Here is a 25,900-nt window from a genome sequence, read left to right on the forward strand (position 1 = left end):
GTTTTCATCCTCAAAGTTTCATCTTCCTTGGATTGTAAGTACCACTGTCTCCTGGATTTTGCTGTTTCTCTGGACTTTCCATATAAGTTTTCATTATGACTTCCTTTCTTTCTGCATGACCCTTAAGTGTTATAGGTTCTCAAGGTTTGTACTCTGGCTTCTTTCTATACTTTACGACTGTCTTTTCCTGATCTTATATACTGCCAGATCTTCAATTACCTTCTCTGAATTGATTACAGTCAAATTTATATATCTAGCTCAGCTTTCTATTATGAGATGCAGTATGTCAAACTGTCTACTGGTTATTGCCACTTGTACATTCTACAGGCATCACCAGTTCAACATGTCTACTAAAATGCATTATATCTCCCATTCCTTCCTCTAGTGTTCTCTATCTCAGAGACTTGTATCATTTTTCAACCCAGTTGCCTAGGTCTGAAAAGCTCAAAATCATCTTGGAGTCCTTCTTTTTACCCCTTACCTTCTACATCTTGTCAGTGACCAAGTTGTTATTGGTTCTGCTTTCTTAAACTCTTTGATAGTTTTAACTTTGGTGAAATTCATCTCCATTTTTCTACATCTTCACTACCTATCTCTTGATCTGTCATAATTTCTCATATGGATTACTACAACAGTCTCCAAACTGGTCTCCCAGCCTCCAGTCTTGTCCCCTTCCAACCCATTCTCCACAGTGCTACTTGAGTGATCCTTTAAAACTAAAAATCTGATACAATTTCTCTGCTTAAATCCATTATCTACAGGATTAAATCTAAAAACCTATGAATGGCATATGTGACTCTTGGTGATCTGGTCCCTATCTTGGCTGATAATATAGACCCAAGCAGAACAAATGGCTTGGAATTCTGCGAAATCTAACATATCCTTTAAAAAAAACACACATAAACTTCTGTATTTACTGTATGCTGTTCCTTCAGCCTGGAAGGCTCTTAGCACCAACACCCTTCACAATCCCATTCTCTGGGCTAACTTTTCTTTCAATACTGAACTCAGATGTTCCTTCTCCTCCCTCCTCACCTTCCCTGAAATCTGGGTTTGGGTAATCTCTGTCTTCTTCTGTCTGGGCTATTTCAATCATAGCACTATTTACTCTACATTGTCATTATCTGTTTACATCTTTGTTTCTCTCCAAGAGGACAGTATGGTGGAGAAATGTGGACATATTTAAAACTATAATAACGATAATATCACTAATATAATCTTGTTATAAGTGCTTGCTGTATGTTAACCCATGTAATCTTCACAACACTGTGGGGTAGGTAGTTATTACTGAAGTTAAATCGACAGGACTTGGTGATGAATGTGGGGTCAGAAAAGAAAGAAGAGTCTCAGCTGACTCCCAGGTTTCTGACTGGAGAAAGTGGGTGAACTGTGGATGGAAATGCCTTCTACTGATATAAGGAGTACAAGAAGAACAAGAAAAGGAGGAGTTTTGGTTGGAGGGAGGGGAAAGAAACTTCTAGTTTGGGGACTGCTATTCCTTTGCCATTTTTTCATAACCAATATTTCCAGAAGCTTCAGGAATAATGTGAATAACACATCTTTCCCTCTAATTGACAGGCATTTGGAAACACCACTGTCCATCTCGGGAAAGCGCACTAAGCTTCCAGTATCCCTTTGTTAGCTTGCTGGTAGCAGGAAGGCTATGTTCTTGGGACCCTGGCCTTTCTCTCATCTTGTTTTCTGGTTTAAGGCTCCCAGAAGACAGCAAGGACACTACAACTTTGCATCCTTCAAGCTCCTGTAGTGTTTGCGCCTCCTGACCCTTACATGCCTCCCGCAGCAGGTGTGAGCACCTCCTTACAAGATAGGTGTAGTGGGCCCTTGGGCTTGGGATCAGTTGTTCTCCAAGGCCCTGACTGAGGTTGCTGCTCAATTATCCACTGAACGGATCAACAGAGACCCGTCATTTAACCTGGGTTACTCTTTTAAATATGTGATTCCCAATGAAGACTGTGAGACTTTCAGGGCCCTCTCCACTTTCATTTCTCACCACCAGGTGGCCTCTGGATTTATTGGACCTGCCAACCCTGGCTACTGCGAGGCAGCTGGGCTCCTTGGAAACAGCTGGGACAAAGTGATTTTCTCTTGGGCTTGTGTAAATTATGAATTAGACAATAAAAATAGTTACCCGACCTTTTCTCGGGCACTCCCTTCTCCCATCTGGGTGCTGGTAACTGTCATGGAATATTTGCAGTGGGCTCATGCTGGAGTAATTTCCTCAAATGAAGACATTTGGGTGCACACAGCCAATCAAGTTGCAAGTGCTCTTCGGAGCCGTGGCCTACCTGTAGGGGTCGTCCTGACCACAGGAAAAGACAGCCAAAGCATTTGGGAAGCTCTCCAGCAGATTCGCCTGGCGGACAACTCCTGGCTGAGGTTTAAACGTGGCTCAGAGAAAGATATTACAATTTCCAACACGTTCCCTATCTTCGCGCCCTAATGTAGCAAATTACTCTTCAGTTCTTCATGCGTTTGCCCCCTTCCACTCCCACGCAGGCCCCAAGACTTCCTTCTTTAACAGAGCCTATTTTATTAACTGAATAAAGGTACAAAGAACTCTGCAGTTAAAGTGCCCTTAGGTGCCAATGACTGCTCTCAGCACCTGGTTGGGGAACAATAGCATCAAGAGCAACTGTATCCACATACCCTCTTTGCTCTTAGGACCCTGGAGGTTTCAGATTAGCCAGAGGCCTGTTCTTATTGCTCCATTTTTGTCTGTTCTAGTCACTGAAAGAAGACTTTCCTTTCACTCCCTTCTGGGTACGTTCCCTCATAGGTGACCAAGGCCCTTGTGTCATCACATCTCACTGTCTTATCTGGACTCTGAAATGCATGTCCCCCTTCTGTTCTCCACCCCCAAACCGGGGCTACTTTCTCTGCAGCACACGGATATGGAACACCATATCTGCCTGATAAATGAAAGTATGTTAAAATAAGACCGCCTGCATTTTAGTCTTTCCCCTTTCAAGAGAAATTTTATGTTCAAAGATACTTTTTGCAGAGGCAATGGACAAATTGTGAAACACTTTGAACTGACCCACTGAAGCTAGTATTACCAAGGCAAGTTGGGTACATTTTGGGGAAGGGAGTCCTTCTTGATTCTTTTTTAAAAATATGTTTTTATTGATTTTAGAGAGAGAGGAGGGGAGAGGGATAGAAAGATAGAAACATTGATGACAGACATTGATTGGCTGCCTCCTGCATGCCCCCTACTGGGGATCAAACCTGCAATCCGGGCATGTGCCCTGACCAGGAATCCAACCAAGGACCTCTTAGTTCATAGGTGGGTGCTTAACCACTGAGCAACAGCAGCTGGATCTTCCAGATCCTTTTATATCAAACCTTTTACTTACACTTATTGCAAACCTTCATGACACTTGGTGTTGATTTTTTATATTCTAATTTTTAAAATGTCCACTTTATCTTTATCTTATCCTAATTTTAAAAATCTCCACTTCATCTCTTTCTAGAAAGTGGCAGTAATTTGTGGGAACACTGCTCATTTCCTTATTGCAGCTACTCCACCACTTTGGGACAGATAGCTCAGACACTACTTTGTCAAACTGATTACTTCTAGGATTAGTCCTAGTCCTAGTCATTTCCTTAATATAACAATGGACTTGTTAGAGAATGGTCCAGCTAAAGCCTGGCCCATACCCAGAATCCCATTTTAGGTTTCAAGTGTCTCCAGTATTGAAACTTAATTATGATCATTATGGGGGGATGAGGACAAGAATTTTTAGTTACAGGAACTACAGTAGTCTGCTTTCAGCTGCACTCTACAAGATCCTATAATGTTAAGCAATCAGTGTGATTCTGATTACTTCATAACAGAGCTGATACCTTTAAAGCAGAGCTCAGAATTATTTTTAAAGCTATAAAAACCATTTCCAAAGAGATGTGATGCCAGAAACAGGCTAACATATTTAATAAAACTTTATAATATGTTACAAATCTTCATGAAGCCCAGTATCTCCTGCAAGTTTATATTTAATGAGTGTTTCATATCCAACCCATTCTAAATAGTATACTTTTTGAAATGACATTTTGACCTCTACCATGAAATGTTAAATAAATCCAGGTCCGGAAGCAATTTGGGCTGTCAGTGGACTGAGCGCTCACCACCCACATCTCCTTTGAGGTAGGGAAGGAGAAAAGGTACATATTATTGCCCTACCATGAGAGATTATTTCCTTAGGTCAGTGGTTCTCATTGTGGCTGCACACTGGAATTACCTGGACATATTTTCAAAATGATTGATTCCAGAGTGCCACCTCCAGAGATTCTGATGGTCTGATAGTGGGGCCCCAGCAAAAGTATTTTACATAGCTTCACAGGTGCTTGTAAAATGCAACCAGAGTCAAGAACTACTGCTTTAAGTTAATGAAAATGCAAATGAATATTCCTTACTTTAAGCTATTAGTCATTTTTATCTTATGATTTTGTTTAATCAGATTGTTTTCTTTGTAACAGTACGAATCAGCCCACTAAGGGAATGAAACTTTTTTTTTTAATGAGATTTTTATTTTTAGTATATGTTTATTGATTTCAGAGAGAGGAAGGGAGAGGGAGAGAGAGAGATAGAAACATCAATGATGAGAGAGTCATTGATCAAGCCCGCAATCCGGGCATGTGCCCTGACCGGGAATCGAACCCTGATCGCCTGGATCCTAGCTCAACGCTCAACCACTGAGCTACGCCAGGCCAGGCTAAGGGAATGAAACTTTTAAGATTAGGGGGGAAAAGCCAGAGAGGAAGGTATGTGGTTATGGAGCAAAGAAAGACCCTGGGTAAAGAGGACAGCAACAGAAAGTGAAGTAGGGACACAGAAAGGGAGAGAAAAGGTAGTGAAGACAAAACAGTGCACTCTGGGACTTTGCCTCTGGTTTCTGACAAAACATAGGCACACTCAGATGAAGGATGCTGGGATCCCAGCAACGTGAGTCAGAATGTGGGCAGGTGGGTGCAGTGGGGGAGAGACAGGCAGGGAAAGTGAGCCATCCGTTAAGCTGTGCCCTGAGTATGACTTCTGGTAGATCAGTGTGCAAGTCTTCAAAAAAGTATTTGGTACTCACACTTGATATAGCCAGTTGTTGGTATCTGAGGGCATGCTAAGTAGTAGGTGGGTTGTGACAGCAGAAGTTGTGGAAGAGAAGAGTCTTAAAGTAAGATAGAACTGTCTTTTACTTTATTATCCATTGAGAGCAGTGCTCCAGCCACTGGGAGTATGAGAACTAGGATCCAGAGTATAAAAAAAAATAGACTGAGTCTTAGGACTTTAGCTCAGTGGCCTATGGTTCAGGGCACATCTCCAGTCCCATCAGAAAAAGGGAGATCTGGTGAAAAACTGAGCCAGAAGCCAATGAGTGTGGTTTGGGCCAACAGAGCAGTGAGGAAAGTTATAAAACACCAGATACAGCACAAACCAGATCAAATCTCTAGCTGATTTTCTAGCCCCTCTCAAACTGGTAGGACTTAGACTGCTAAAGTATTTCTAACTGTTATCTATCTTGACTGAAAAGGTACTCAGCTTTTTTTAAAAATAGTTTTTAATTTTCCACAAACCATATATATTTTTTTCTTTACCTGAAGATATGCTTTTTATTGATTGTAGAGAGAGAAAGGGGGAGAGAGAGAGACAGACAGAGAGAGAGACAGAGAGAGAGAGAGAGGGAGAGAGAGAAACATCCATTTGAGAAACATCGATCAGCTTCCTCCTGTATGTGGCCTGACCAGAATTGAACCTGCAACCTTTTTGGTGTACTGGACAATGTTCCAGCCAACTGATCCACACAAGCCAGGGCAAAAGGCACTAAACTTTTTGTGTGTCAGCTGAGAAGAGCTGGGGAAGGCAGGCCTTTCATATTCTGCTGGATATGAGGCTACTTCCCTGGCCTCTTTCCTATTCCACTAGATATGAGACTACTGCTTAACACTGGGTACCTCCAAGCAAACCTTCAGAGAAGGACCTTTTGTGACATAAAAAATACAGTGAAAAGGAACCCCTTCCTTTGGAGAGACTTGACAATATTTGGAAGTAATAGAAATAGTTGGAAGTTTGGTTTTGTCTCATCTGCTCACAATAACAGCGACTACAGCTTCATGTGGGGATAGTCGTGAGAGACAGTGGTGGGAGGAAGGAGAGAGAAAGCTAGTCTACTACTGGCTGGTATCCTATTAGGAAATAACCTTGGCACCTTATAAGAGTCAGAAGGACTGCCTTTCTACAAACTGCGTCTAAATTGTGCTGACACAATACCAAGACAATGATAAACCTTCATAGTAAAGATGATAACAATAATTACAGTTGTGGGCCCTTGAGAGAGGAAACAACAGGGATGTTATTAGATGTTACTTTAGAGACAATGAAAGGAACCATAAAAACACTTTACATGTGAACAACTCTCTGCAGTTTACAAGGTATTTGCATATAGATAATCTCATTTAATCATCAGGATTAGGGAGGAGATAGGTATTTTCTTTCAAATTTTACAACAAGTGTGAGTCAGTCTCACATAACATATAAGTAGCTGTAGGCATTATTAACACCAAAGAATGGGGTAAATGAAGTCCTAGAGAAGTGGGGATCCAGCCTCTCCCAGATTATCAGCTCATTTAGTTTAAACTTCGGGGACAATAATCAAGTATCTTTGTTTCTGACTAAGTCAAATAGAGATATTAATCAAAGGCAAAGGCCTCAATTTACAGTCAGGGCTGCTGTGTGTGGTTATGCAGGTTGTGCCCTGCACAAGGGAATCTAACTGAGTAGGCATGAGGGCCAAAATTCAGTTCATTCTCTGCTTCTTTAACCATGAGCCCTGATGGAGGTTTTGATCCAATGGGACAAAAGAGCATCCATTCACCAGGCAGAGCACCTGTGAGATTGTAATTACCCTGAATAGGTTCTTTTGCTAATTCTCACAAAGGCTAGCTGGAGGCCCCATTAAAAAAGCTCTTCAGAAAACTTTTCAAATGGCTATTTCAAGCCCTCCTCCCTTCTCCTCAATTTTTTGCCTATCAATGCTTGACTGATTGTGAAATCCTTTCAATTTGGGCTTGCCAAGTTGTTGAACCATTTGGGGACTCCTTTAAGTCCTAAATGGGGAAATTTTCATGACAATAGGACCATTAGTAAATAGGGCACAATCAAAATGGTCTTATTTTATTCTTCCAAAAATTAGTATCTTATTGCCTCTTCCTATCTATTGAAAATTATTCTGCATAAAAAATAATAATAACAACAAAGATAATAGCTAATATTCATTGAGAGTTTATTATGTGCTAGTCATTTGCAAGGGCTTTGTATGGACCATTTCATTCAACTCTTGCAACATCCTTATAAAGTAAGGCTGATAATTATTTAATGCACTTTATGGAAGAGAATTCTGAGGCTGAGAGGTTAAGTAACTTGCCCAATGTCACACACCTAGTGAATGAGAAAGTCAAGATATATACTCAGGTTAGTCTAACGCAGTGACTCTCAAACTTAGATATGTAACAAAATCCCCTGCAGGGCTTGGTAAAACACAGATTGCTGGATTTTTCCTCCATAGTTTCTGATTCAGGAGGGCTAGGGTAGAGCCCCAGAATTTGCATTTCTAAACAGTTCACAGTGATGCTGCTGCTGCTGGTCCAGGGTCCACACTTTGAAAACCACTGGCTTAATGAAAGACTTATGCTCTACTGCCTCCTGTCCACTTGAGGTATGCCCCTACAGCATACTCATTTGAGATCTTGTGTTCTGTATATGGTATATAAATCAGCCCTTCCATTTTTCTTCCTTAATTTCTGGATCCATTTATGAAATTTTAAAAAGTGCCTCAGGGTACCAAGCCCTGTTTTCCTAACAGTAATAACAATAATAATACTGATAAAGCTTTTGGCCAAGAGCCTTAGTCCGGATAGGGAATTGGTATAAGATTTGATATAGATAAATGTAAATGAATTAAATGTAGAAGGAAAACTTACTCTCATAAGTGGGACCACTATCAGTAATGATACAATTATTGAAGACCTAGCACAAGAGAAAATCTCTAAACATCTAGGTCTCCTGCATTTAAGAAGCCTTATTTGTATATATAGCAGTTTAGGAAAGTTGAAGAAAACATATCTTGCAAGGTGTGGAGAAATATTAAAAACTTATCTCAAGCTGGGCAGCACTGTGAAGGCAATAAATGCACTTGCATTACCAGTTATATTAGGTATGAAAAAAACATGATCTGATGCACCTGGAATGGCCATTGACTGTAATATGTCTGACATCATTCTGAGCTTCTTGGACCAATTACTCATTAGTGGCACCTAAGTGGTCTCAGGACTTAAAGTGAAATATGTGGGATGTCTTCAGCCAATAGAAACAGCCACACATCGCCTAATGCAATGTTCTTACAGTATGCTTTGAGCACCTCCTGTACTGAATCACTTGGGAGGGGTGTGTGCTGGGAAACATGCAGATTCTAGACGGTCCTACCCTCTTTTTATATATCCATATTATAGACTGGGTGGGGGAAAACTGAGAGGAAGAGGATATGAATCTACTTCTTTGACAGTATATCCAGATGGGGCAAGTCCTGGAGAAGTGTGAGACTTGTGATAAATCACACTGCATGCCCCCTCTTCCCCTGACCTGCCTCCCCTCCCCTCTCTCTCAACACTTGTTAAAATAAAATAGGTTAAAATATATGTTAGTGGTAGGAAATGTCAAAAAATGGTTAAAATGAAGAGCAAGGGCAATATAATGGGGGTTTTTGTGGGTTCAGAGCAATATTATAGGCTCACAACATGAATATGACTCTTAAGGGCTTCTTCAGCAAATGCTAGCAAAACCATTTCCATCTCTCTAGGTGGGTCCAGTTTCCCCCACTAAGGACTACATAACCAGTAATCTGAGAGAAATTTTAAAAAGTGAACTTTGACTTCTGAGAAACATAGTTCCTCTGTCTCAAGGAAATATTGGACGGAGTATTTCAATATAGGAAGAGAAGTAAGAGTTAATTGACTTGGTGATTGGTTTTTCCTAGAGTTTCAAGGTATTTTCTGATGCTAGTGTTGAGGGTGAAAGAGAGGGTCCTGGATAGCCTGCCATAGTGGGTACCACAGTATAAAGATATACATCTGCTAGGCAGCTTGAGTGGGGCTCAGGTAACTTAGAGAAAGTGCTAATATTATATCTTGGTGAGATGGGATTTCAGGAGAATATATCTCCTAGTCTTTGTTTTGGTTATGGAGTGGCTTGACTGTTAATAATCAGAATGGAAACTTACAAATTGGTATTATTCAACGATTACCTGCTGACCCAAGCCTTGTCTAGGATTTAACATTTCTGTCCACTAATCTTTTCCTGACAACAACTTACAAGTAAAATCCCATTTTAATGAATGTAATTTTGAGATAATAAAACTATTTAGTAAAATTATCATGTAGACCAGATGTATCCACAAATCCTTGTTTATGAAGTACTCAATCTATTAAATTAAGATGCTGTTGTTTAAATTCAGTATTTAAGCTTTTTACTTTAATTATGTTCAATAGCAGGGTCTTGCCATGCAAAAAATAGAGAAGCCTGTGATCATTTCCTCTCGAGGCTTCCATTTCTTTTTTTTCTTTTTCTTTTTTTTTGAGGCTTCCATTTATTTATCTATAAAATAATAGGGTGGGAGAGGAGCTAGATGGTCTCAAAGGGTCTCTCCAATTATAAAACTTCTGACTTTTTGTTTGAACTGTCCTCAGTGTAGGCCAATGAAGCGAAAATTAAAAGGAGAGATTCAGATTGAGGATAAAATCTTGAGCATATTTAATGATACTAAATATTAAAAACAGCCATGGTAGTATCTATCTGCCCAGCAAACGTCTCTTCAAATTGTTGCTCCATACTAACAACTCAAATATGTCCATGTCTTTTAAGAAACCAACAAAAGACACCCAAGTGTACAACCTCTCTTTCTGAAATTTTTAAACATTCATCTAAACAACATTTATCCTGTGCATGATATGTACCGAGATAGTATGTACAGGATAGGTAACACAGTCACAAGAGCTCACGGTTTCATAGTGGAGGCTGACAAAAATAAATAGGGACAAAACATCTTATTTATATGTGCCATAACAGAAGTCAGTTCAGAGTACAATGAGGCTCTAAACCAGTGTCACAAGTCAATGCCCTGAAAAAAAGTCTATAAAATGAAGATTTGTGTGCAGGAAGCTTATTGGGGAAATGCTTTCAAGGACATTACCTGTGAGGGAGAGAAGGCGATAGAACTGGGCAAAAAGAAAAAAATGGACCAGTCATACAGTTGCAACAAAGGCCTTAGCTAATTCCAACAGGAGCTCTCAAACTGGGGTGGCCCTTCAGAGTTATCCAGAATTGAGGAAAGGATTCTTGGCCTTTATATCTTCATGTTGACTAGTCATTGGGTACAGGCTGATGCAGAAAAAGGGGTGCAGTGTAATAATAATTGTTTAACAGTCAGCTCTTCCAGGGGTGGGGGTGGAGGAGGAAGCCCTGGTTTTTAGCATTTGTTTATTTTAATGCTATAATCACTGCCACCATGCCTAATTTCATTTTATAAATAAGGCATTAACTTGCTCACAAAATCCCTGAAAATTCAACCATAAGTTCTTGTGAACCAACACAAGTTTACTCTAGCATACTAATGATGGGATGTGACCTTGGAAAATGTGACTTTCTTTGGCTGAGGACAATTCCCAGAGAGGCATCAGCAATCATCTCCTAACACCCCCAGCAGTCAGTAGGATGAATTCCATCTGGGTGGCACACCACAGCACCCACTACATGTACTATATATTAAAATTATTTGATGTATTTCAACCAACACAAAGCACTTAGTCCTATTTAGCATTTACCATCCAGTGAAGTGATTTTAATATTTCTTTAATTAAATTAAATGGAATTCTATCTCTATTGGGTAATGTTGGTGGAATCATCTAATTTCTGTTTTTGTAGAAGAAAGTTGCCAATACTGACATATTTGCCAAGGATACTGTTGGACGAACTGACCAACTAACTGAAGCACTTGACTTAACTCATTTTTTTCCCATCAATGGACGTGTTACTGAACTAATTTGACCAAACTGATTCATGTTTAATAGTGCAGATAAGTGCAGGGAGTCGTAGGCCTTTGGTTTTAGTTTCTCTTTCTAAATCCAACCTTTGCTTTATCAAACCTCTTTGGCACTCCATTTTCTCATTATACAATATGTGATTATGCACAAAGGAGGCTGAATCCCTTGTGTGGCTCAGGAACTGGCTCCAAGGATATCCCCAGAGTATTTGAAGGAAGATTTGAGCATCATAATACATGTAGAACCTCTTAGGGTAATTATATTGAAGGAGCAATGGTCATTTGGAAACTCAAGTTATGGTTTATGTGGGTGTGGTGTATTTAAATCAACTTCATAACTTGCTAGTTATGCCTTAAAAAATGAAGGGTACTAGCTTTAGCTCAAAAGGGAAACTTTCTAGGGGTATTTAACAAGTGCAAAGAAGTTTTTTGAAAATAGGTGAAGCAATGTGTAAACTAGTCATTGAAATTAGTTAATTTAGTCACTTCCTGGGATTAAAGGCTCCCATTTAAGCATATATAATTAATATTTACCAGTGGCAATAGGACCTTTTCCTTTCTTCAAGGAGTTCAGAATACTTTCCAGGTATTATCTAATTAAACTATTCAATGTACCTGTGAAACGCATTGGAATCTACATTTTAAAGGTGTGGGCACTGATGCACAGTGGACTTACACTAAACTCATTTAGCATGCCAAGGGCAAAATTGGATATGACTTTCAATCTCATGATCTAGTTGCCATTCTTCAACCCGTTGCTTCCTCTAATCCACTATATTTTAGCATAGCCTTGCTAAACAACATAGTTTCACAAGTCTAGGAAGAATGAAATTTAATGCAAAGTAATTCCAATTATAGGGAAGTTATATTTTTAAAAGTTAGTAGCATTTATAGGTGAGTGTAAGTTAGTGCCATTCATTGTCTATAATGTCCTTGGTAAGGGTGGGAATAGTTGGTTAAAATCTATTAGAATGTATTTAGGAGTTTGGCAATAAAAAATGACAATGGCTATTGGAATATCTCCCATCCTCTCCTTTTAGACTTCTTATCTTCGGTATAATAATAACTACTATTTATCGAGTGGTATGTGCTAACCCATTATATGAATTGCTCCTTCAGTCACCCCATGAAGCACATATTTATTATCTTTATTTTGGGAATGAGACAGATAGAGGTTAATAATTTACCTAATGGTGTACAACTAATAATTGATGACACTAGGATATAAACCTAGGTCTTTCAACCCTAAAGCCTCTTCATTATGCTGCCTCCTCTTATATTTTTTGTTGTTCCTGTCAACTTTAGGTTCTGCGGCTGTAGATATATCTGTCTTGTCCCTGTGCTTAATCCAGAGTCCCTGAACATACCTCAGCCTCAGATCTGGGCTTCTAATCTTGCTCATCTTGCAGGCATAAGATAGAAATTATTTACAAATTGGTTATAACACATTTATTTACTTCTATCAATCTGTAGTTTTGGGTACTATATTTACTAACATATTGTTGCCACAACCTTTTTGCTTTGTTGGTTTCAGTAATCATCATGTGTATGCATTTGGCCTTGATTGGGGGAGAGACTCGGACACATCTCTTGGAATGGGCTCATGATCTGAAAATGACTGATGGAACCTATGTCTTTGTTCCCTATGATGCCCTGCTCTACAGTTTACCTTATAAGCATATCCCTTACCAGGTCCTGAAGAACAACCCCAAACTCTGGGAAGCCTATGATGCTGTGTTGATCATTACAGTGGAGACCCAAGAAAAGACCTTCTATCAAGCCTATACAGAGGCAAGAGCTAGAGGTGGAATTCCTGAGAAATTGTAGTCAGATCAAGTAAATACAAATTCACAAGTTATGAGCAAGAACCTCAAAAATAATGAAGGTAAATATTTTTCCAATGAAGAGCTTCTATTCCATAGGCAATCACACACAAATGAAAATCACCTTTTGTTTGCAGAAAACTTTTATAAAACAAAGACATATTGTCGAAGATTTTTTTTTCACCTTCAAGCAACCCACAATGACAGCATACAGCCATGAAGAATAAATAAAATATATTTAAGAATAGGACAACAAAACTGTGATATATACTAGTGCTGTTCAAGGGGGCCTAGTAAAAAGAAGTATTGTTTCTCACCCAAGTTCTGAACCAATTCAACAATAAGACAAGAGAGCTGGTATATAAGAAGATATTACCTTTATTATTGATAAAGCTTGTATTAGAGAGTGTGGCTTCTGTCTGTAGACATTTGAGCTTCCCACTAATGAATCTGAGGATTAATCAGACTTCTCCATCTAGTCACCAGTATTACTGGACCACCATATTCCTGCCCCATGATGTCATGCCTTTTGTAAAATGTACAGCCTGGAGGAGCATAGTAGAGTGTGTGTTCCCTATTGGTAGCTCACTCACAAGACAAAGATGTTAGGAGGGGCTGGGCTACACATGCTTAGTTCTCTTTCCAAACTAACCAATCCAAGTAAGTTACTTCTCCTTTGTGGAAAAAAATAAGTAAGGGAAAGAAGAGAGGTCAGGTGTTTTTTTGCTAATAGAGCTACCCGTATATGAAAGAAATCATGTGAAAGAATTCCTACCTTCTAATATATAAGAAATAATATTTATATATGTATAGATGAATGTATGTATAAACATATTTCATATTCAAATAATAGCCACTTAAGGGCAGAGAAAGGAAAAGAAGTGGGGAGGGGAAAACAGAAAAAACAATGAAGAGTAAGGACAAAAGCAAAGAGGAAAAATGCAAAAACGATGAAGAATATGACGAAGGCCAAAGATGCCAGTTAAATTTGAAAAAATACAGAGGGTTTTTTTTATAGGTCAGAGGCCAGATGTAGAAGGCAGTAATTTTTGGAACTATTTAGAGAGACACATAAAGAAGTTTTAAATGTTCTAGCATTTGCTAACCTGCTGTATTAATTATAATGCTTCTGGTTGCAAGTAACAGACACCTCAACACAAAATGATCCAAGTAAATTTCTTTTTCAAAATTTATCCTAGCTAATTTGGCTCAGTGGTTAGAGTGTCAGCCTGTGGACTGAAGGGTCCCGAGTTTGATTCCAGCCAAGGCCATGTACTTTGGTTGCAGACATGACCCCTGGCCCTGGTCAGGGCATGTGCGGGAAACAATCAATCAATGTGTCTCTCTCACATTGATTTTTTTTCTCTCTCTCTCTCTCTGTCTCCTACTCTCTCTGAAAAGCAATGGAAAAAATATCATAGGGTGAGGATTAAAAAAATTTTTTTTGAAGCTATGGGAGCTCCAGTGTCAGTTATTCGGCTCAATGATGTTGTCAATGAACCCGTTTCTTTTAATCTTTCCACTTTACAAGTCATAGCATGCTAGCTTGACCTTATGATCTGGTTGTTCTCATGTTCACAAGATAGCTGCCATAGTTCCAGACATGACATACAGCTAGACCTGCCTACAGACAAAAGTTGGGAATGCCCCTCTCATAGAAGCTCTTCAAGCAAACTTCTCCCCACATGTTCTTGGTCACAATCATGTCCCATACCCATACTTAAACCAATAATTTAGAAATAAGAATGAGACCACCATAACTGACCCTATGGCTGTTGAAAACCTGTGAACAAAATTAGGATTTTGTTAGTAAGGGAGAAGGTTGTCAGCTAGGTAGCTGATTGTGTCTAACACTCACATTTTCTATAATATTCTCCTTTTTATCTACTCTTTATTTCTTTATCCTGTGGACTGTTTCTCTCTCTGAATAAGTGATTCAGATGACACTTAGGTTTACTTATCTCTTTCTCTCCTGAGTATTGATAGCAAAGATTTTGCGATTCATGTTCTAATGAAAAAAGTGACTAGCAGAGATATTAACAATGCTGGACACAAATATTTAACTGAAAACAATCAATTTGGTTAAGAATTGCAAGGATCCCTCAAATTTCTAAGGATGATTGTTCAAAACAGTTGTTTGGTGTCCTTATAGGCAAGCCATAAGATAGTGAATTTTTGTACTTTTAGCCAATGATATGGCATCACATAGATACAGACTAGGTCATCTTTGTACTTTATTTTATTAATTTATCTTTATTACTGAAAGTATTACAGATGTCCCCCTTTTCCCCTCTTTGACCCCCTCAGCCCTGCATCTGCCCCCCCAAGCCTTCACCACACCATTGTCTGTGTCCATGGGTTATGCATATATGCATATAAATTCCCTAGTTAATCTCTCCCCACCCACCCCACCTCCCCACCTTCCCTCTGAGATTTGTCTTTGTATTTTAATCACTGAATGTAGGGAAGGAGGAGTGTGTGTGTGTGAGTGTGTGTGTGTGTGTGTGTGTGTTGTACATATATATGAGCAGATATTGTGATGCAAAAAACTCATACTTTCTCTTAATATTTGATCCAATCTCTTGGAGCTTGCGGAAAAGGTAATTAAGACCAAAAAAAAAAAAAAAAAAAGAAAGATGCCATTAGCTTGGTTGCTAGGCAGCCTGTACTCAGCTTTAGACAAGGAAATAGAGCTAAAAAAAAAGACTCCAAAGCTTATAAAAAAACTTGTTTAGATGCAGTTCCACCTCCGCTTTGCAGGTGCCTAAGCGTTACCTTCATAACCAAAGAATGATAAAGAGTGAGACAATTATATTCTCATTTGTGATAAACAAAGATTCCCCACCCCCATTCCTAAATTATGTTGCTCAAAGGTATTTTTGAAGGCAGCTGGTACAGCAGAGAGAGCATATGATAAGGAGTTAGATAAATTTGGGTAAACTCAGCTCTCATTCTTACTAGTAGTGATTCTTGGGCAAGTTACTTAGACTTTTTTTCAACTACAGCTGACATTTAGTATTATTTTTTATTAGTTTCAGGTGTATGAATAATGGTTAAATTACCTAAATGTTTTTGAGTCTCTGTTTTCCCATCTGTAAAATGGATTAGTGATCTATATCTTCTAGGATTACTGCGGAGATTAAACAAAGTAACATGTGTAAAGTGCCTAGCAGAGTGCCTAGCTCACAGCTACCTTCCTTTCCATTTTTTCCCCTTGGGGCCAGAGTGATCTTATTGATTGATGGTGACTTGCCAGTTGCGTGCAAATTGTTGGAGCCAACCCACAAAAGCCAAGTGTATGCAACATACAACTGACAAAAATCTTGTGGTAGGTACTGAAAACATTGAGTGGAACACTTTGTAAAATATATGATTGTCTAACCACTATGATATACACCTGAAACTAATAAAAATAATATTCAATGTAAACTGTAATTGAAAAATAAAAAAAAAACAAAACAAAAAGCCAATTGTGTGCATCTTTTCTCAACTCAGTGTTAGTGGCATCATTATGGTAGCTTGAAATCAGGCATTGAGAATATTTACACCACAGAAATTGGTAAATGTTACAAGAATTTTTTTCCTTCTCATGGAGATGTTAAGCATTTACTAGCACATCACTTGTTCCTACTCTTACGGGGCTTAAGCTCTAGTGAGAGAGACAGGTAGTAAATGATTAAACAGATGTATGAAAAATGTAGATATATTTTTGCTTTGCCCAATAACTTACAGCACAATTTAAATGTCTATACAAAGGCTATATTGCCTATAGCAATGGTTTGAAAGCTATTTCTTTTATCCCCCTGTTTCTTTAAAAAGTAAAACAAACGAAAAACTATAAAAGTGATAAATGAATATAATTGTGAAAGTCAAGCAATGCTAAAAGGTTTGTATCACCAACAAAGCAGTTCCTAGGTCTTCCTCCACTTTTCATCAGAAGTAACACTTTCATGTCTTTTAAGTCTTTATTCTGGTATTTACTCCTATGTTTCTAAGTAGCATGCTGCTACTGGTCTCTTGATTTATCAATTTTGGACATTATTCATTGATTTCCTTTTATGGTTGAGAATTGTTATTTCATATACTTCCTTATCTTTCTTTAAACCCTCAATATAGTTATGTCACAATCTTTATATTTAGTATTTTTAATATTATACCTATATAAATATAATTCATAGCTGATCCACGTGGTATATTATGGTAATAATTCATTTTACATATAATTTTTATTTTTACTGGAGTTCATAATTGCTGTATTTTTAAATTTGTTTACCGTAATTTAAATTTCTAAGTCTTTCCATGCTGCCTGATAAAGCTACAGAATCCTCTCAAAACAATTTTATACATGATAAAACCTGTTAAATCCTTTATCAATTTCATTTGCTTTTCCTGAGACTGTCTGTCCTCTTCCTATTCCAATCTAAACTTTTTGCTACTTAAGTCTTCTGCACAACTATTGTGCTAAGAGCTCACTTTTCATGTTCCTGGAAATTTCTTTCCCCTTTCTTATGCGTTGGCACCACCAGTTCATGAATCTTAGGACTCCCATTTTCTTAGTTTACTCGTTCAGTGGAGCACATCCTCTAGTAGCTTCTAAGAAAGGTATATAGGAGGTAAAGTTTTGAGATTTTGCATGTCTGAAAGTCATTATTCTATCTTTACTATTGATTGATTATTTCAGTATATAAATCTAGGTTAAAAATCACTTTCCCTCAGCATTTTGAAGACATGGCACATTGTCTTCTAGTTTCCACTGTTGGTGTTGAATAATCCAAAGTCATTCTTATTCCTGATCCTGTGATGCAACCTGTTTTCACTCTTCCTTATTTCTCTCAGAAGCTTTAAGATTATCTTTTTATTCTTAATATTATGAAATTTCACGATGATGTCTGATATGTATTATGCTGTACATTTGGTGAGGCCTTTCAATCTAGAAGCTCATTCTTCATAGCAAATTTTCTTGTTATTTATTTGATAATTTCCTTAACATCATTGTCTTTGTTATCTCTGGAAATACTCTAAGTTGGATATAAGATTGCCTTGGTTGATCTTCTTTTGTCTTATTTCTCTTGTATTATCTATGTCTTTGTTTTTAGTTTTTCTTTCTGGAAGAATTCCTCAATATTTTGTTCTAACTCTTTTACTGATTTAAAAACAAAATTGGCTATCATAGTTTTAATTCCCAAGAGTCAAACCATATTGTTTGATTATTCTATTTTAATAACATACTGCCTTTGTTTCATGAGTATAGTATTTTCTCTTATTTCTCTGAAGATGAACATTACAGTTCCTTTGCAGTTTTCTTCTGCCCTCTGTTTTTCTCAGTTCTTAATTTTTCATGCCCTTTTGTTTTGGTGTTTCTATTTCATGTTAGGAGCTTTCCTTAAATGTCTGGTGATTCTGCTTGTCTGTTCACATTTAACAGTTAAGCTCTAAAAGGAAGATATGAGGGTATATGTACATGGTGGGTATGTTGACCAGTGGGTTTCAGTATAGGGCAACTGGATGACCAGATTTTTTTCTTTTTTTGCCAGTATCTATAGGTCTTGCCTCTTGGACTAGTCACTTTCTTCAGAGAAGAATGCTGCAGTCTCCTTCCTGGAAATCATAATCCTGGATGTCAGTATTCTAGGAGCCACGCTGGGGGAAGGAGACTGGGACTCTTCATTATTAAGTATGAAGACTTTAACTTCATGACTCTTCTGTGGCCCACCTAACTCCCACTTTCCTTTGGGTCAAGTGTCCCAGATCTGGAGCTGCTCTGAATTAATTTAACTTCTTTTCCACGGAGACCTGACTGTCCTTAGTAGAAGTGGGAATGGCAGATGTCTAACTGCTCTTTACATAGACACTCAAACAGCTCTCCCTCTTTTAGAGCTCTGACTCACAACTTCCATAGTAATTGGTCCCTCTAATTCCTAAGCTTTTCCGGGATTCTCAGGGGGCAAATCTGCTTGCTGCTTACCAATATTCACCTCTTCAAGTACTTAGGTTTAATCGCTCTCCACTCTGCTAAATTAGTTGCCACTCCTGTAGCAGCTTTTCATCTTCATTTTCTGTGGTTTAGGGTTACAGGCGACTGCTAACGCCATTAGATATGGAGGTTTAATGGTTTTGTTCCTTGTTCCCTTTGTTGTTTGGGAGTGATGTTTAAGAGGAGAAAGGCAGTGAAGAAAAAAAATTTTGATTTCACTATCTTTAATTAAGAAAAAAAGAAGTTACAAAAGGGTGTATATGATATTTTTATTGATGAGTTTACCACAATCAATTAATTAAGCAAGTATTTATTAAGCTCAGATACAACATGGTAGTTAAAAGCATGGGTTTTGAAGGCAGACTGATGTAAATTTACTTAAGGTCTATGTCTTTTTATTTTTTAATTGAGAATAATAATAGTAACTACCTCATAGAGTTGTGAGGATTGAATAAGTTTAACACACATAAAGAGCTTGCCTGGCACCTAAAGCTCCTCAATAAATGTTAATTATTATTGCTATTAATTTTTTTATTTTTATTATTACTATGGGCTAGTCACTATGCAGGTAATATAATGAAGAACAGAATAGAAACAAGCTCTTTCCCTAATGAAAGTGAACAGTTTTACTATTTTAGGGTGCTAAGACACTGGGTATAAAACGGACTTTGTTACCTATTGGTCACAAATTCAAGACTGGAACAAGAGATTTGAAGATTGAAATTCCAGGATGATATTACTAGAGCCCTGTGCTCCTCTTCTGAAATGCAAATAATAGCTTTCATGTTTTCAGTGCTTACTCTACACGATTATGCTTTACATAAAAGATCCCATTAAGCCTAGAAATTAGGTACTAATACCTCCATTTTATGGACAGTGACACTGAGGCTCAAGGTAACTTGCCCAAGGCATACAGCTTGCAAATGGCAAAGATTCCAAACCAAGTCTGCTACTAAAACCTGACCATTTTACAACACATTAGCCTTTTAAAAAAATTATACTGTGTCCCATGTCTAGTGCTTTACTCAAAGTAACATTACTAAATGACTAATACTTTAATTGGAATGGGTTTATTGCATTGGTTTCTGCGGATATAAGAAGTGATAGGGATTTATGAGGACCCATAAAAAGAGAACAATAAATCAGAATGAAGAGACTAAGGGAGTGGGACACCAGTGACAAATTTCCTAATTTGGTCTCAGGATGATTGAGCAAGTATTGTCATTTTGTACCTTTATATTTTGGCACAGAATAGACTTCTGAAATAAGGTTTTAGTGCCTGCATTCTTTTCTTTTATTGTATTCCTTTGTCTTCAATGAAATTCCATTGGCTACAAATGCATATTGCTGGAACACAAATTTTGGATGTTTTTTCCAAATGTGGTCTTATTTGGCTAAGCAAAAAAAGTATTCTGTATGTCTCAGCAAGCCCGGAGGACCTTAAGCTCCTAGCACCTATTGTTTTCCATTACCTTAAATATGGGTGCCTGGGATGCTAGGCTGAAGGGAATGTGGTTACAACTGGAGCATTCCAGGATGGGACCCACCACACATGTTGTCAGAAAAGGTTGCCTGCAGCTCACAGTGGCTACAACTGTCTTTTTACCTCATTGTTTATATAAAATAAGGGCATTGTATTCATGAGTATCATATCAAACAGATTGGGCTATTAGCCATCTCTTGACTAAGTCCAAGGATTGAGATCATATATTACTTGGGGGTACCACCTTTAATAACAGAAATTCAATAACCTTTTGGTTTCATGATCTCTGCATGTACCTAGCTTTTTGTTCAAAAGTGCTGTTATCATTTTGTCCTTCAGGTGATGTTTTCTAAGCCAGGTTTAATGCATGTCACCAAGAGCAAAAATTTTTGGAAGCCATTTTTGTGTTTTTCAAACACAATAAATCTGAGCTGATGATAGTCAACTTAATAACACCATGAACCATTATAGTGAAAAAATTCAAATATCACTGCTCTTGATTGAGACTGTGTTCTCTCAGATATAAGCTCCAAAAAGCCTAGAGTAGGATGAGCTAAAGTCAATGAATAACAAGTATAAGTTTTAATTATCATTTACTTATTCAAAATTCGTTCATTTATTCAGGTTCAGGTCCATAAACAGATAAGTAAGTCATTAGTGGTTTCCCAGTTCTGGGCTGTGATGTCAACAAGGTCATCAGAAGTTCCTGACAGTTCTGTCTTTCTTCTTTGGAGCTGTTGTCAGAAGCCAGCGCAGAGGGCTGTGGAGAGTGTCCTTTTCCCCCTGTCCAACTTTCTACCTCTTCTTTTTCTCATTATTTGCAGCAGCTACAACTAGAGAACTTTTGTGACCAATGCTAACAGAGTGTGCTTTTTATTTATGGGAAGGAGAATTCCCATTGCTGAAGGGCACAATGGGTGAAACAGGAACACTAAACCAGCTGGAAGACAAATCTAAGCCCCTTGTAGTAAGAGTGGGCCATTGTGACAGCCACTCTTTTGCAACTGAATGCTGTTGCTACAGCTATGCTTTTCACTTTAGTTTCAAGGCCCTCTACCATACTTTTGTGGCTGTGCATGTATGGACGTGTGCACGTGTGTGTGTGAGAGACAGAGTGTGTGTGTGTGGTATTTGGTGGAGGCTAGAGAATGCTGAAGAACAAGGTTCAGGTCTCAGCAGTCTTGATGAGTTGCTGTCAGTCAGCTCTAATGGGTCAATCTGAGAGCACAAAGGGCAATGTAGCCTGGCCAGCTGAAAACCCTTTTGGATGGGCCAACTCAGAGGTGAGGGTATTGTTTTTAAGGGTTTAAATCTTTGCTTTTGGCTATGAGTAGAGGTAATCTCTTTCCAAGAAAGCTCTGTGCCTTTTAAAACAGAACACTAGCATTCCCCCTGCTTTCAGGGGCTTATTGCCCTGTGGTTTTCTACTCATTTGTTTTACTAGTATTGATTTCATACTCCACCTTCCAGCCTTCACTGATAGTCATAACCTACCAAATCCCCAGAAAACAGGAAGGCTCTTGAAGAAATCCTAAAGACAATTAAATGAATCATCCAAGAATGTCAAGAGGGAGTTAATGAAACCCCTTAAGGGACCTCAGTGTGTGCTGGGCAACTAAGTGTAGATGTCGGTGGCAGCACATGTCATCCATTCACCGTACCTATTTGTATAGTGCATGTTAAGGCAGAGTGGTAAAAGGAGGTCATTGGAATAAAGCTCAGGAGACTGAGGTATTGATTTCTGTAGTTGTCTCTGTTATCTGAGGTAAGGTTTTTGGCATGAATGACTGGAAGCATGGAGTAACTTAAAAATTGACCCATTGTAGAAGGAGCAGGGGGTAAAGATTAAGATTTTGATTTGGGGTACATTAAAATTTAACACCCAAGTAGAGATATCAAAGTAGGCAGCTGACTATATCAGTCTGGAATTTAGGATAGAGGTCTAAGCTGGAACTATCAGTCTGAGATTTATGACATAGATATGGTATTTAAAGCCATGAGGTTAGAAGAGATTAAAACGGAGTGGGTGTAGATAGAGGGTGAAGGACTGAGCTTTGGGGCACTCCAATGTTAAAAGGTCAGAGAAATGAAGAATAACCCATATGTAGGCCAAAAGAATGTGTGCAAGCTAATCCTTGGACTAAACCAAGAGTCGGGGAATTTCACAAGAGTTCAGAACTAAGAGGGACCACAAGGAACATCTATTTCAATCAAGAATGCTAAACTAAGAACTAGGAGACCTCGGTTCCAGTCCTGATTTTATGCCTAGGTGAGTGACCTTGAAAAATCACTTCACTGTGGGTCTCCTTTGCATTCCTAGAAAGAAATATAGCTAGACAAGATGTCCTCCAAGATTTAGACATCCATAATTCTGTATCTTTGTTTTTGAAGCCTAGAGAGAGGGGAGAAGTGATTTGATCAATATCCTGACATTAAGTCAGTGTGTCTTCTATGCTGTTGATTTTAAACCCTAAATATAGATTAGACTCCCTGGGGAGCTTTTAGTAATACTGACTACTGGGTCTAAAAACCTACAATGTCTTATTTTGTTGGTATGGGTTGGGTTTGGCATTGGCATTGGAATTTTTGACACTCCCCACATAATTCTAATGTGCAGCCAGGATTGAAAACCCTCTGCTCTACATTAACAAGGCATGACAGTGTCTTGTTAGCTGCTATAACTCTCTACATCTTGACTTGTATTTCCACCCCAAAAATGATTCACTCAATATTAAATCTTTTTTTTTTTTTTAATCCTCATTAGAAGATATTTTTTCCATTGCTTTTCAGAGAGAGTGGAAGGGGGAGAGAGAGAGAAAGGGAGAGAGAGAGGGAAACATTGATGTGAGTGACATCAACTGGTTGTCTCCCACACGCTCCCCGCACTGGGGCCAGGGATCAAGCCTGCAAGTGAGGTACGTGCGCTTGGCCGGAATTGAACCTGGGACCCTTCAGCCTGAGGGCCAACACTCTAAACACTGAGCCAAACTGGCTAATGCTCAATATTAAATCTCTTAATTCAGATGAATGATATTACAGGAGGATAGCTTTCTAGACCTTGTGAAACCATGAAAAACCATGAAAAACCATGAAGCCATAGCTGGTGTGGGGGAAGGAGGGAGGGATCATGCCCTCTTCCTTCCTACCATTATAAAAAAAAAAATGCAAGATTTGTTACAAAAATAAACTCACAAAGTTAATGAATAGTGCACCAGACATAATACACAAATACTGTTGCTTTTACAACATTTATAAAGCAGGCAGAGTCATGCTATCGACCGTAGCAGCCTTACTGCTTTATAGTGGCTTGTCACCAAGGCTTTGCCACTTTGCAAGCCAATACGATATAGGGTTTCTTGATTAAAACCACATTCTCTATATACTACAACATTTTTCTCTGTATTTGTAGGTGTGTATATGTTAGTATGCATGTCTGCATGTGCATGTGTGGGAATATGTGTTTAAAACATTATTCTAGTGTTCGCTTTCTCTGAGGAGCAGGAAGAATAGCCCATTTTGTCTAGGAGAATAGCCATTTTGAACTAAGACAGGATAAGACATGGACTATGGAAACATATTATTTATAGTCTTACCACACATAGCTGCCCTCTAGTAGTTCCAGCAAAGTGATTTTACCATGCATAACGCACCAGTAATTAACCTGGTAAATTTCCTTTGAGTGCCTCTACCTCTTGTCCTTTCCATACAAGTTTTCTTAGTGCCCTTTATAACTCTAAATCACTTTCTTAGATTAAGGATATAAAAATATATTCTGTATGACTTGGTTTGGCCATAAAATTGTCATATTTGATATATTTAAAGTTGTGAAGGCCTGGGGGAGAAAAACAGAAAAATTCAGGGGAGAAACAAAGCAAGTCCTCAGAAACAATTGTTTTTTTCCTCTCGGTCTTCAGAGCTCCCCTCCAGTCAGATATGCAGCCCATTATAATGAACACAGGCTTGAAATACACTCTGAGATTGCTCTAGGGTGACTAGGGTTCAAGATAATTGTGATTTTAAAAAATAGATTTCACCGTTGTTTGGAACCATCTACAGTTCAATTTACCTTATCACACAAGCCATGAATAATGCTATGAAAGAAAATGAACAGGCTAGTGCTGCCAGCCTGGTTCAGCATTCCAGGAAGACGCAGTTCTATGGATTCAATCAGTTGGTAAAGACAGATTCCAATGGAAATGGAATTTCAGACTATGTAATCCTGGACACCAAAGGGAAAAAATGGGGACTCCATCGTACTTACACTGTGGACATGGAAATGGAGCTGCTACGGTTCAGAGGGACTCCCATTCACTTCCCTGGTAGCAGGCCCCCTTGAGCAGATGCAAAATGCTGGTTTGTAGAAAGGAAGATCTACCCAGGAGGTAAGGAATGGAAAATCACTGGTAGTCAATTTGGTTCAGCTTGGGTTACAAGGGAACCTCTTTAGGGGAAGGATATTTTAATATTGGAACACTTATAGAATCAATCATTTGCATTCAGATGACATAAATATCTTGGTATACTGTATAGTTGATTTAAAATAATGACAATAAAGGTACTTTGCAGCCTTGAATCATCATCCACAATTTAAAAGCTTCCTCCACTTGTTTTTTTTTTTTAACTTAAAATTTTATTTTTCAATTACAGTTTACATTCAGTATTATTTTGTATTAGTTTCAGGTGTACAGCATAGTGGTTAGACAATCATATACTTTACAAAGTGGTTCCCCCAATATTTCAAATGCCCACCTAGTACCATACATAGTTATTACAATATTATTGACTATATTCCCTATGCTGTACTTTACATCCTGTGACTATTTTGTAACTACCAATTTGTACTTCTTAATCCTTTTACTTTTCACCCAGCCCCCCAACACCCCTCCCATCTGGCAACCATGAGTCTGTTCTTTGTATCCCCTAGTTGTTTTAAAAAGGATCCCACTCCCAGAGGGGTTATTCTAATAAGAGGAAAGCATGAGCCTTTTCCTTGATCTTTTGTAGGCTGCTATTTTCCCCCTGCTAGAAAGATAACCTGTGCTTGCCTTGATATATTCAAATCCTGTGGATCAGATTCCACAACAGAAATACCATCTCTATACCCTCTCCTCTATGAACTCCCATTGAACTATAAGTCTGAATCTCACAGCTTAGCACAAAATTGCTTTTCAATTGTTTCCTGTATATTGATTGTGTCTCCCCTTCCTAAATAGACTGCTCCTTGAGGGTAGGGACCATAGCTAATAATTCTTATGCCCCCCAACTGCTTGACACAGTCAGTGTCCAATAAATATTTGCAGTTTGATTGACTGATGAAACTCCTCTGGCCTGTGGAAGGGGGGAAACTCCACTAAATCTGTGAGAGTAAGAGAGGAACTTTGGAAGGATCCATATTATTGCTATGTAAGTGTACACCACAACCTTCTAAAGCCAAATGCATATATTTGAAATGGACTTTCATTTCTATTTTGCTTTAGTATGACATACCCAGCTACCTCTTTACTCACATCATCATATA

General features: G+C 38.4%; 1 protein-coding gene across 1 annotated transcript in view; it reads left to right on the top strand.

The window, feature by feature from the left end:
- Positions 1-1,314: 1,314 nt before the first annotated feature.
- GUCY2F (guanylate cyclase 2F, retinal) overlaps positions 1,315-25,900 on the top strand; it is a gene marked incomplete at both ends in the record, with an annotated part of 81,380 nt that continues 56,794 nt past the window's right edge. Inside the window, 6 exon segments of the mRNA XM_081126364.1 lie at positions 1,315-1,378; positions 1,812-2,405; positions 12,637-12,926; positions 12,930-12,938; positions 24,410-24,715; positions 24,719-24,764. Coding sequence (XP_080982490.1) covers positions 1,315-1,378; positions 1,812-2,405; positions 12,637-12,926; positions 12,930-12,938; positions 24,410-24,715; positions 24,719-24,764 — 1,309 coding nt within the window.

The sequence above is a fragment of the Miniopterus schreibersii genome, assembly GCF_964146895.1.
Source record: "Miniopterus schreibersii genome assembly, chromosome: X".
In the NCBI taxonomy this organism is placed as follows: domain Eukaryota; kingdom Metazoa; phylum Chordata; class Mammalia; order Chiroptera; family Miniopteridae; genus Miniopterus; species Miniopterus schreibersii.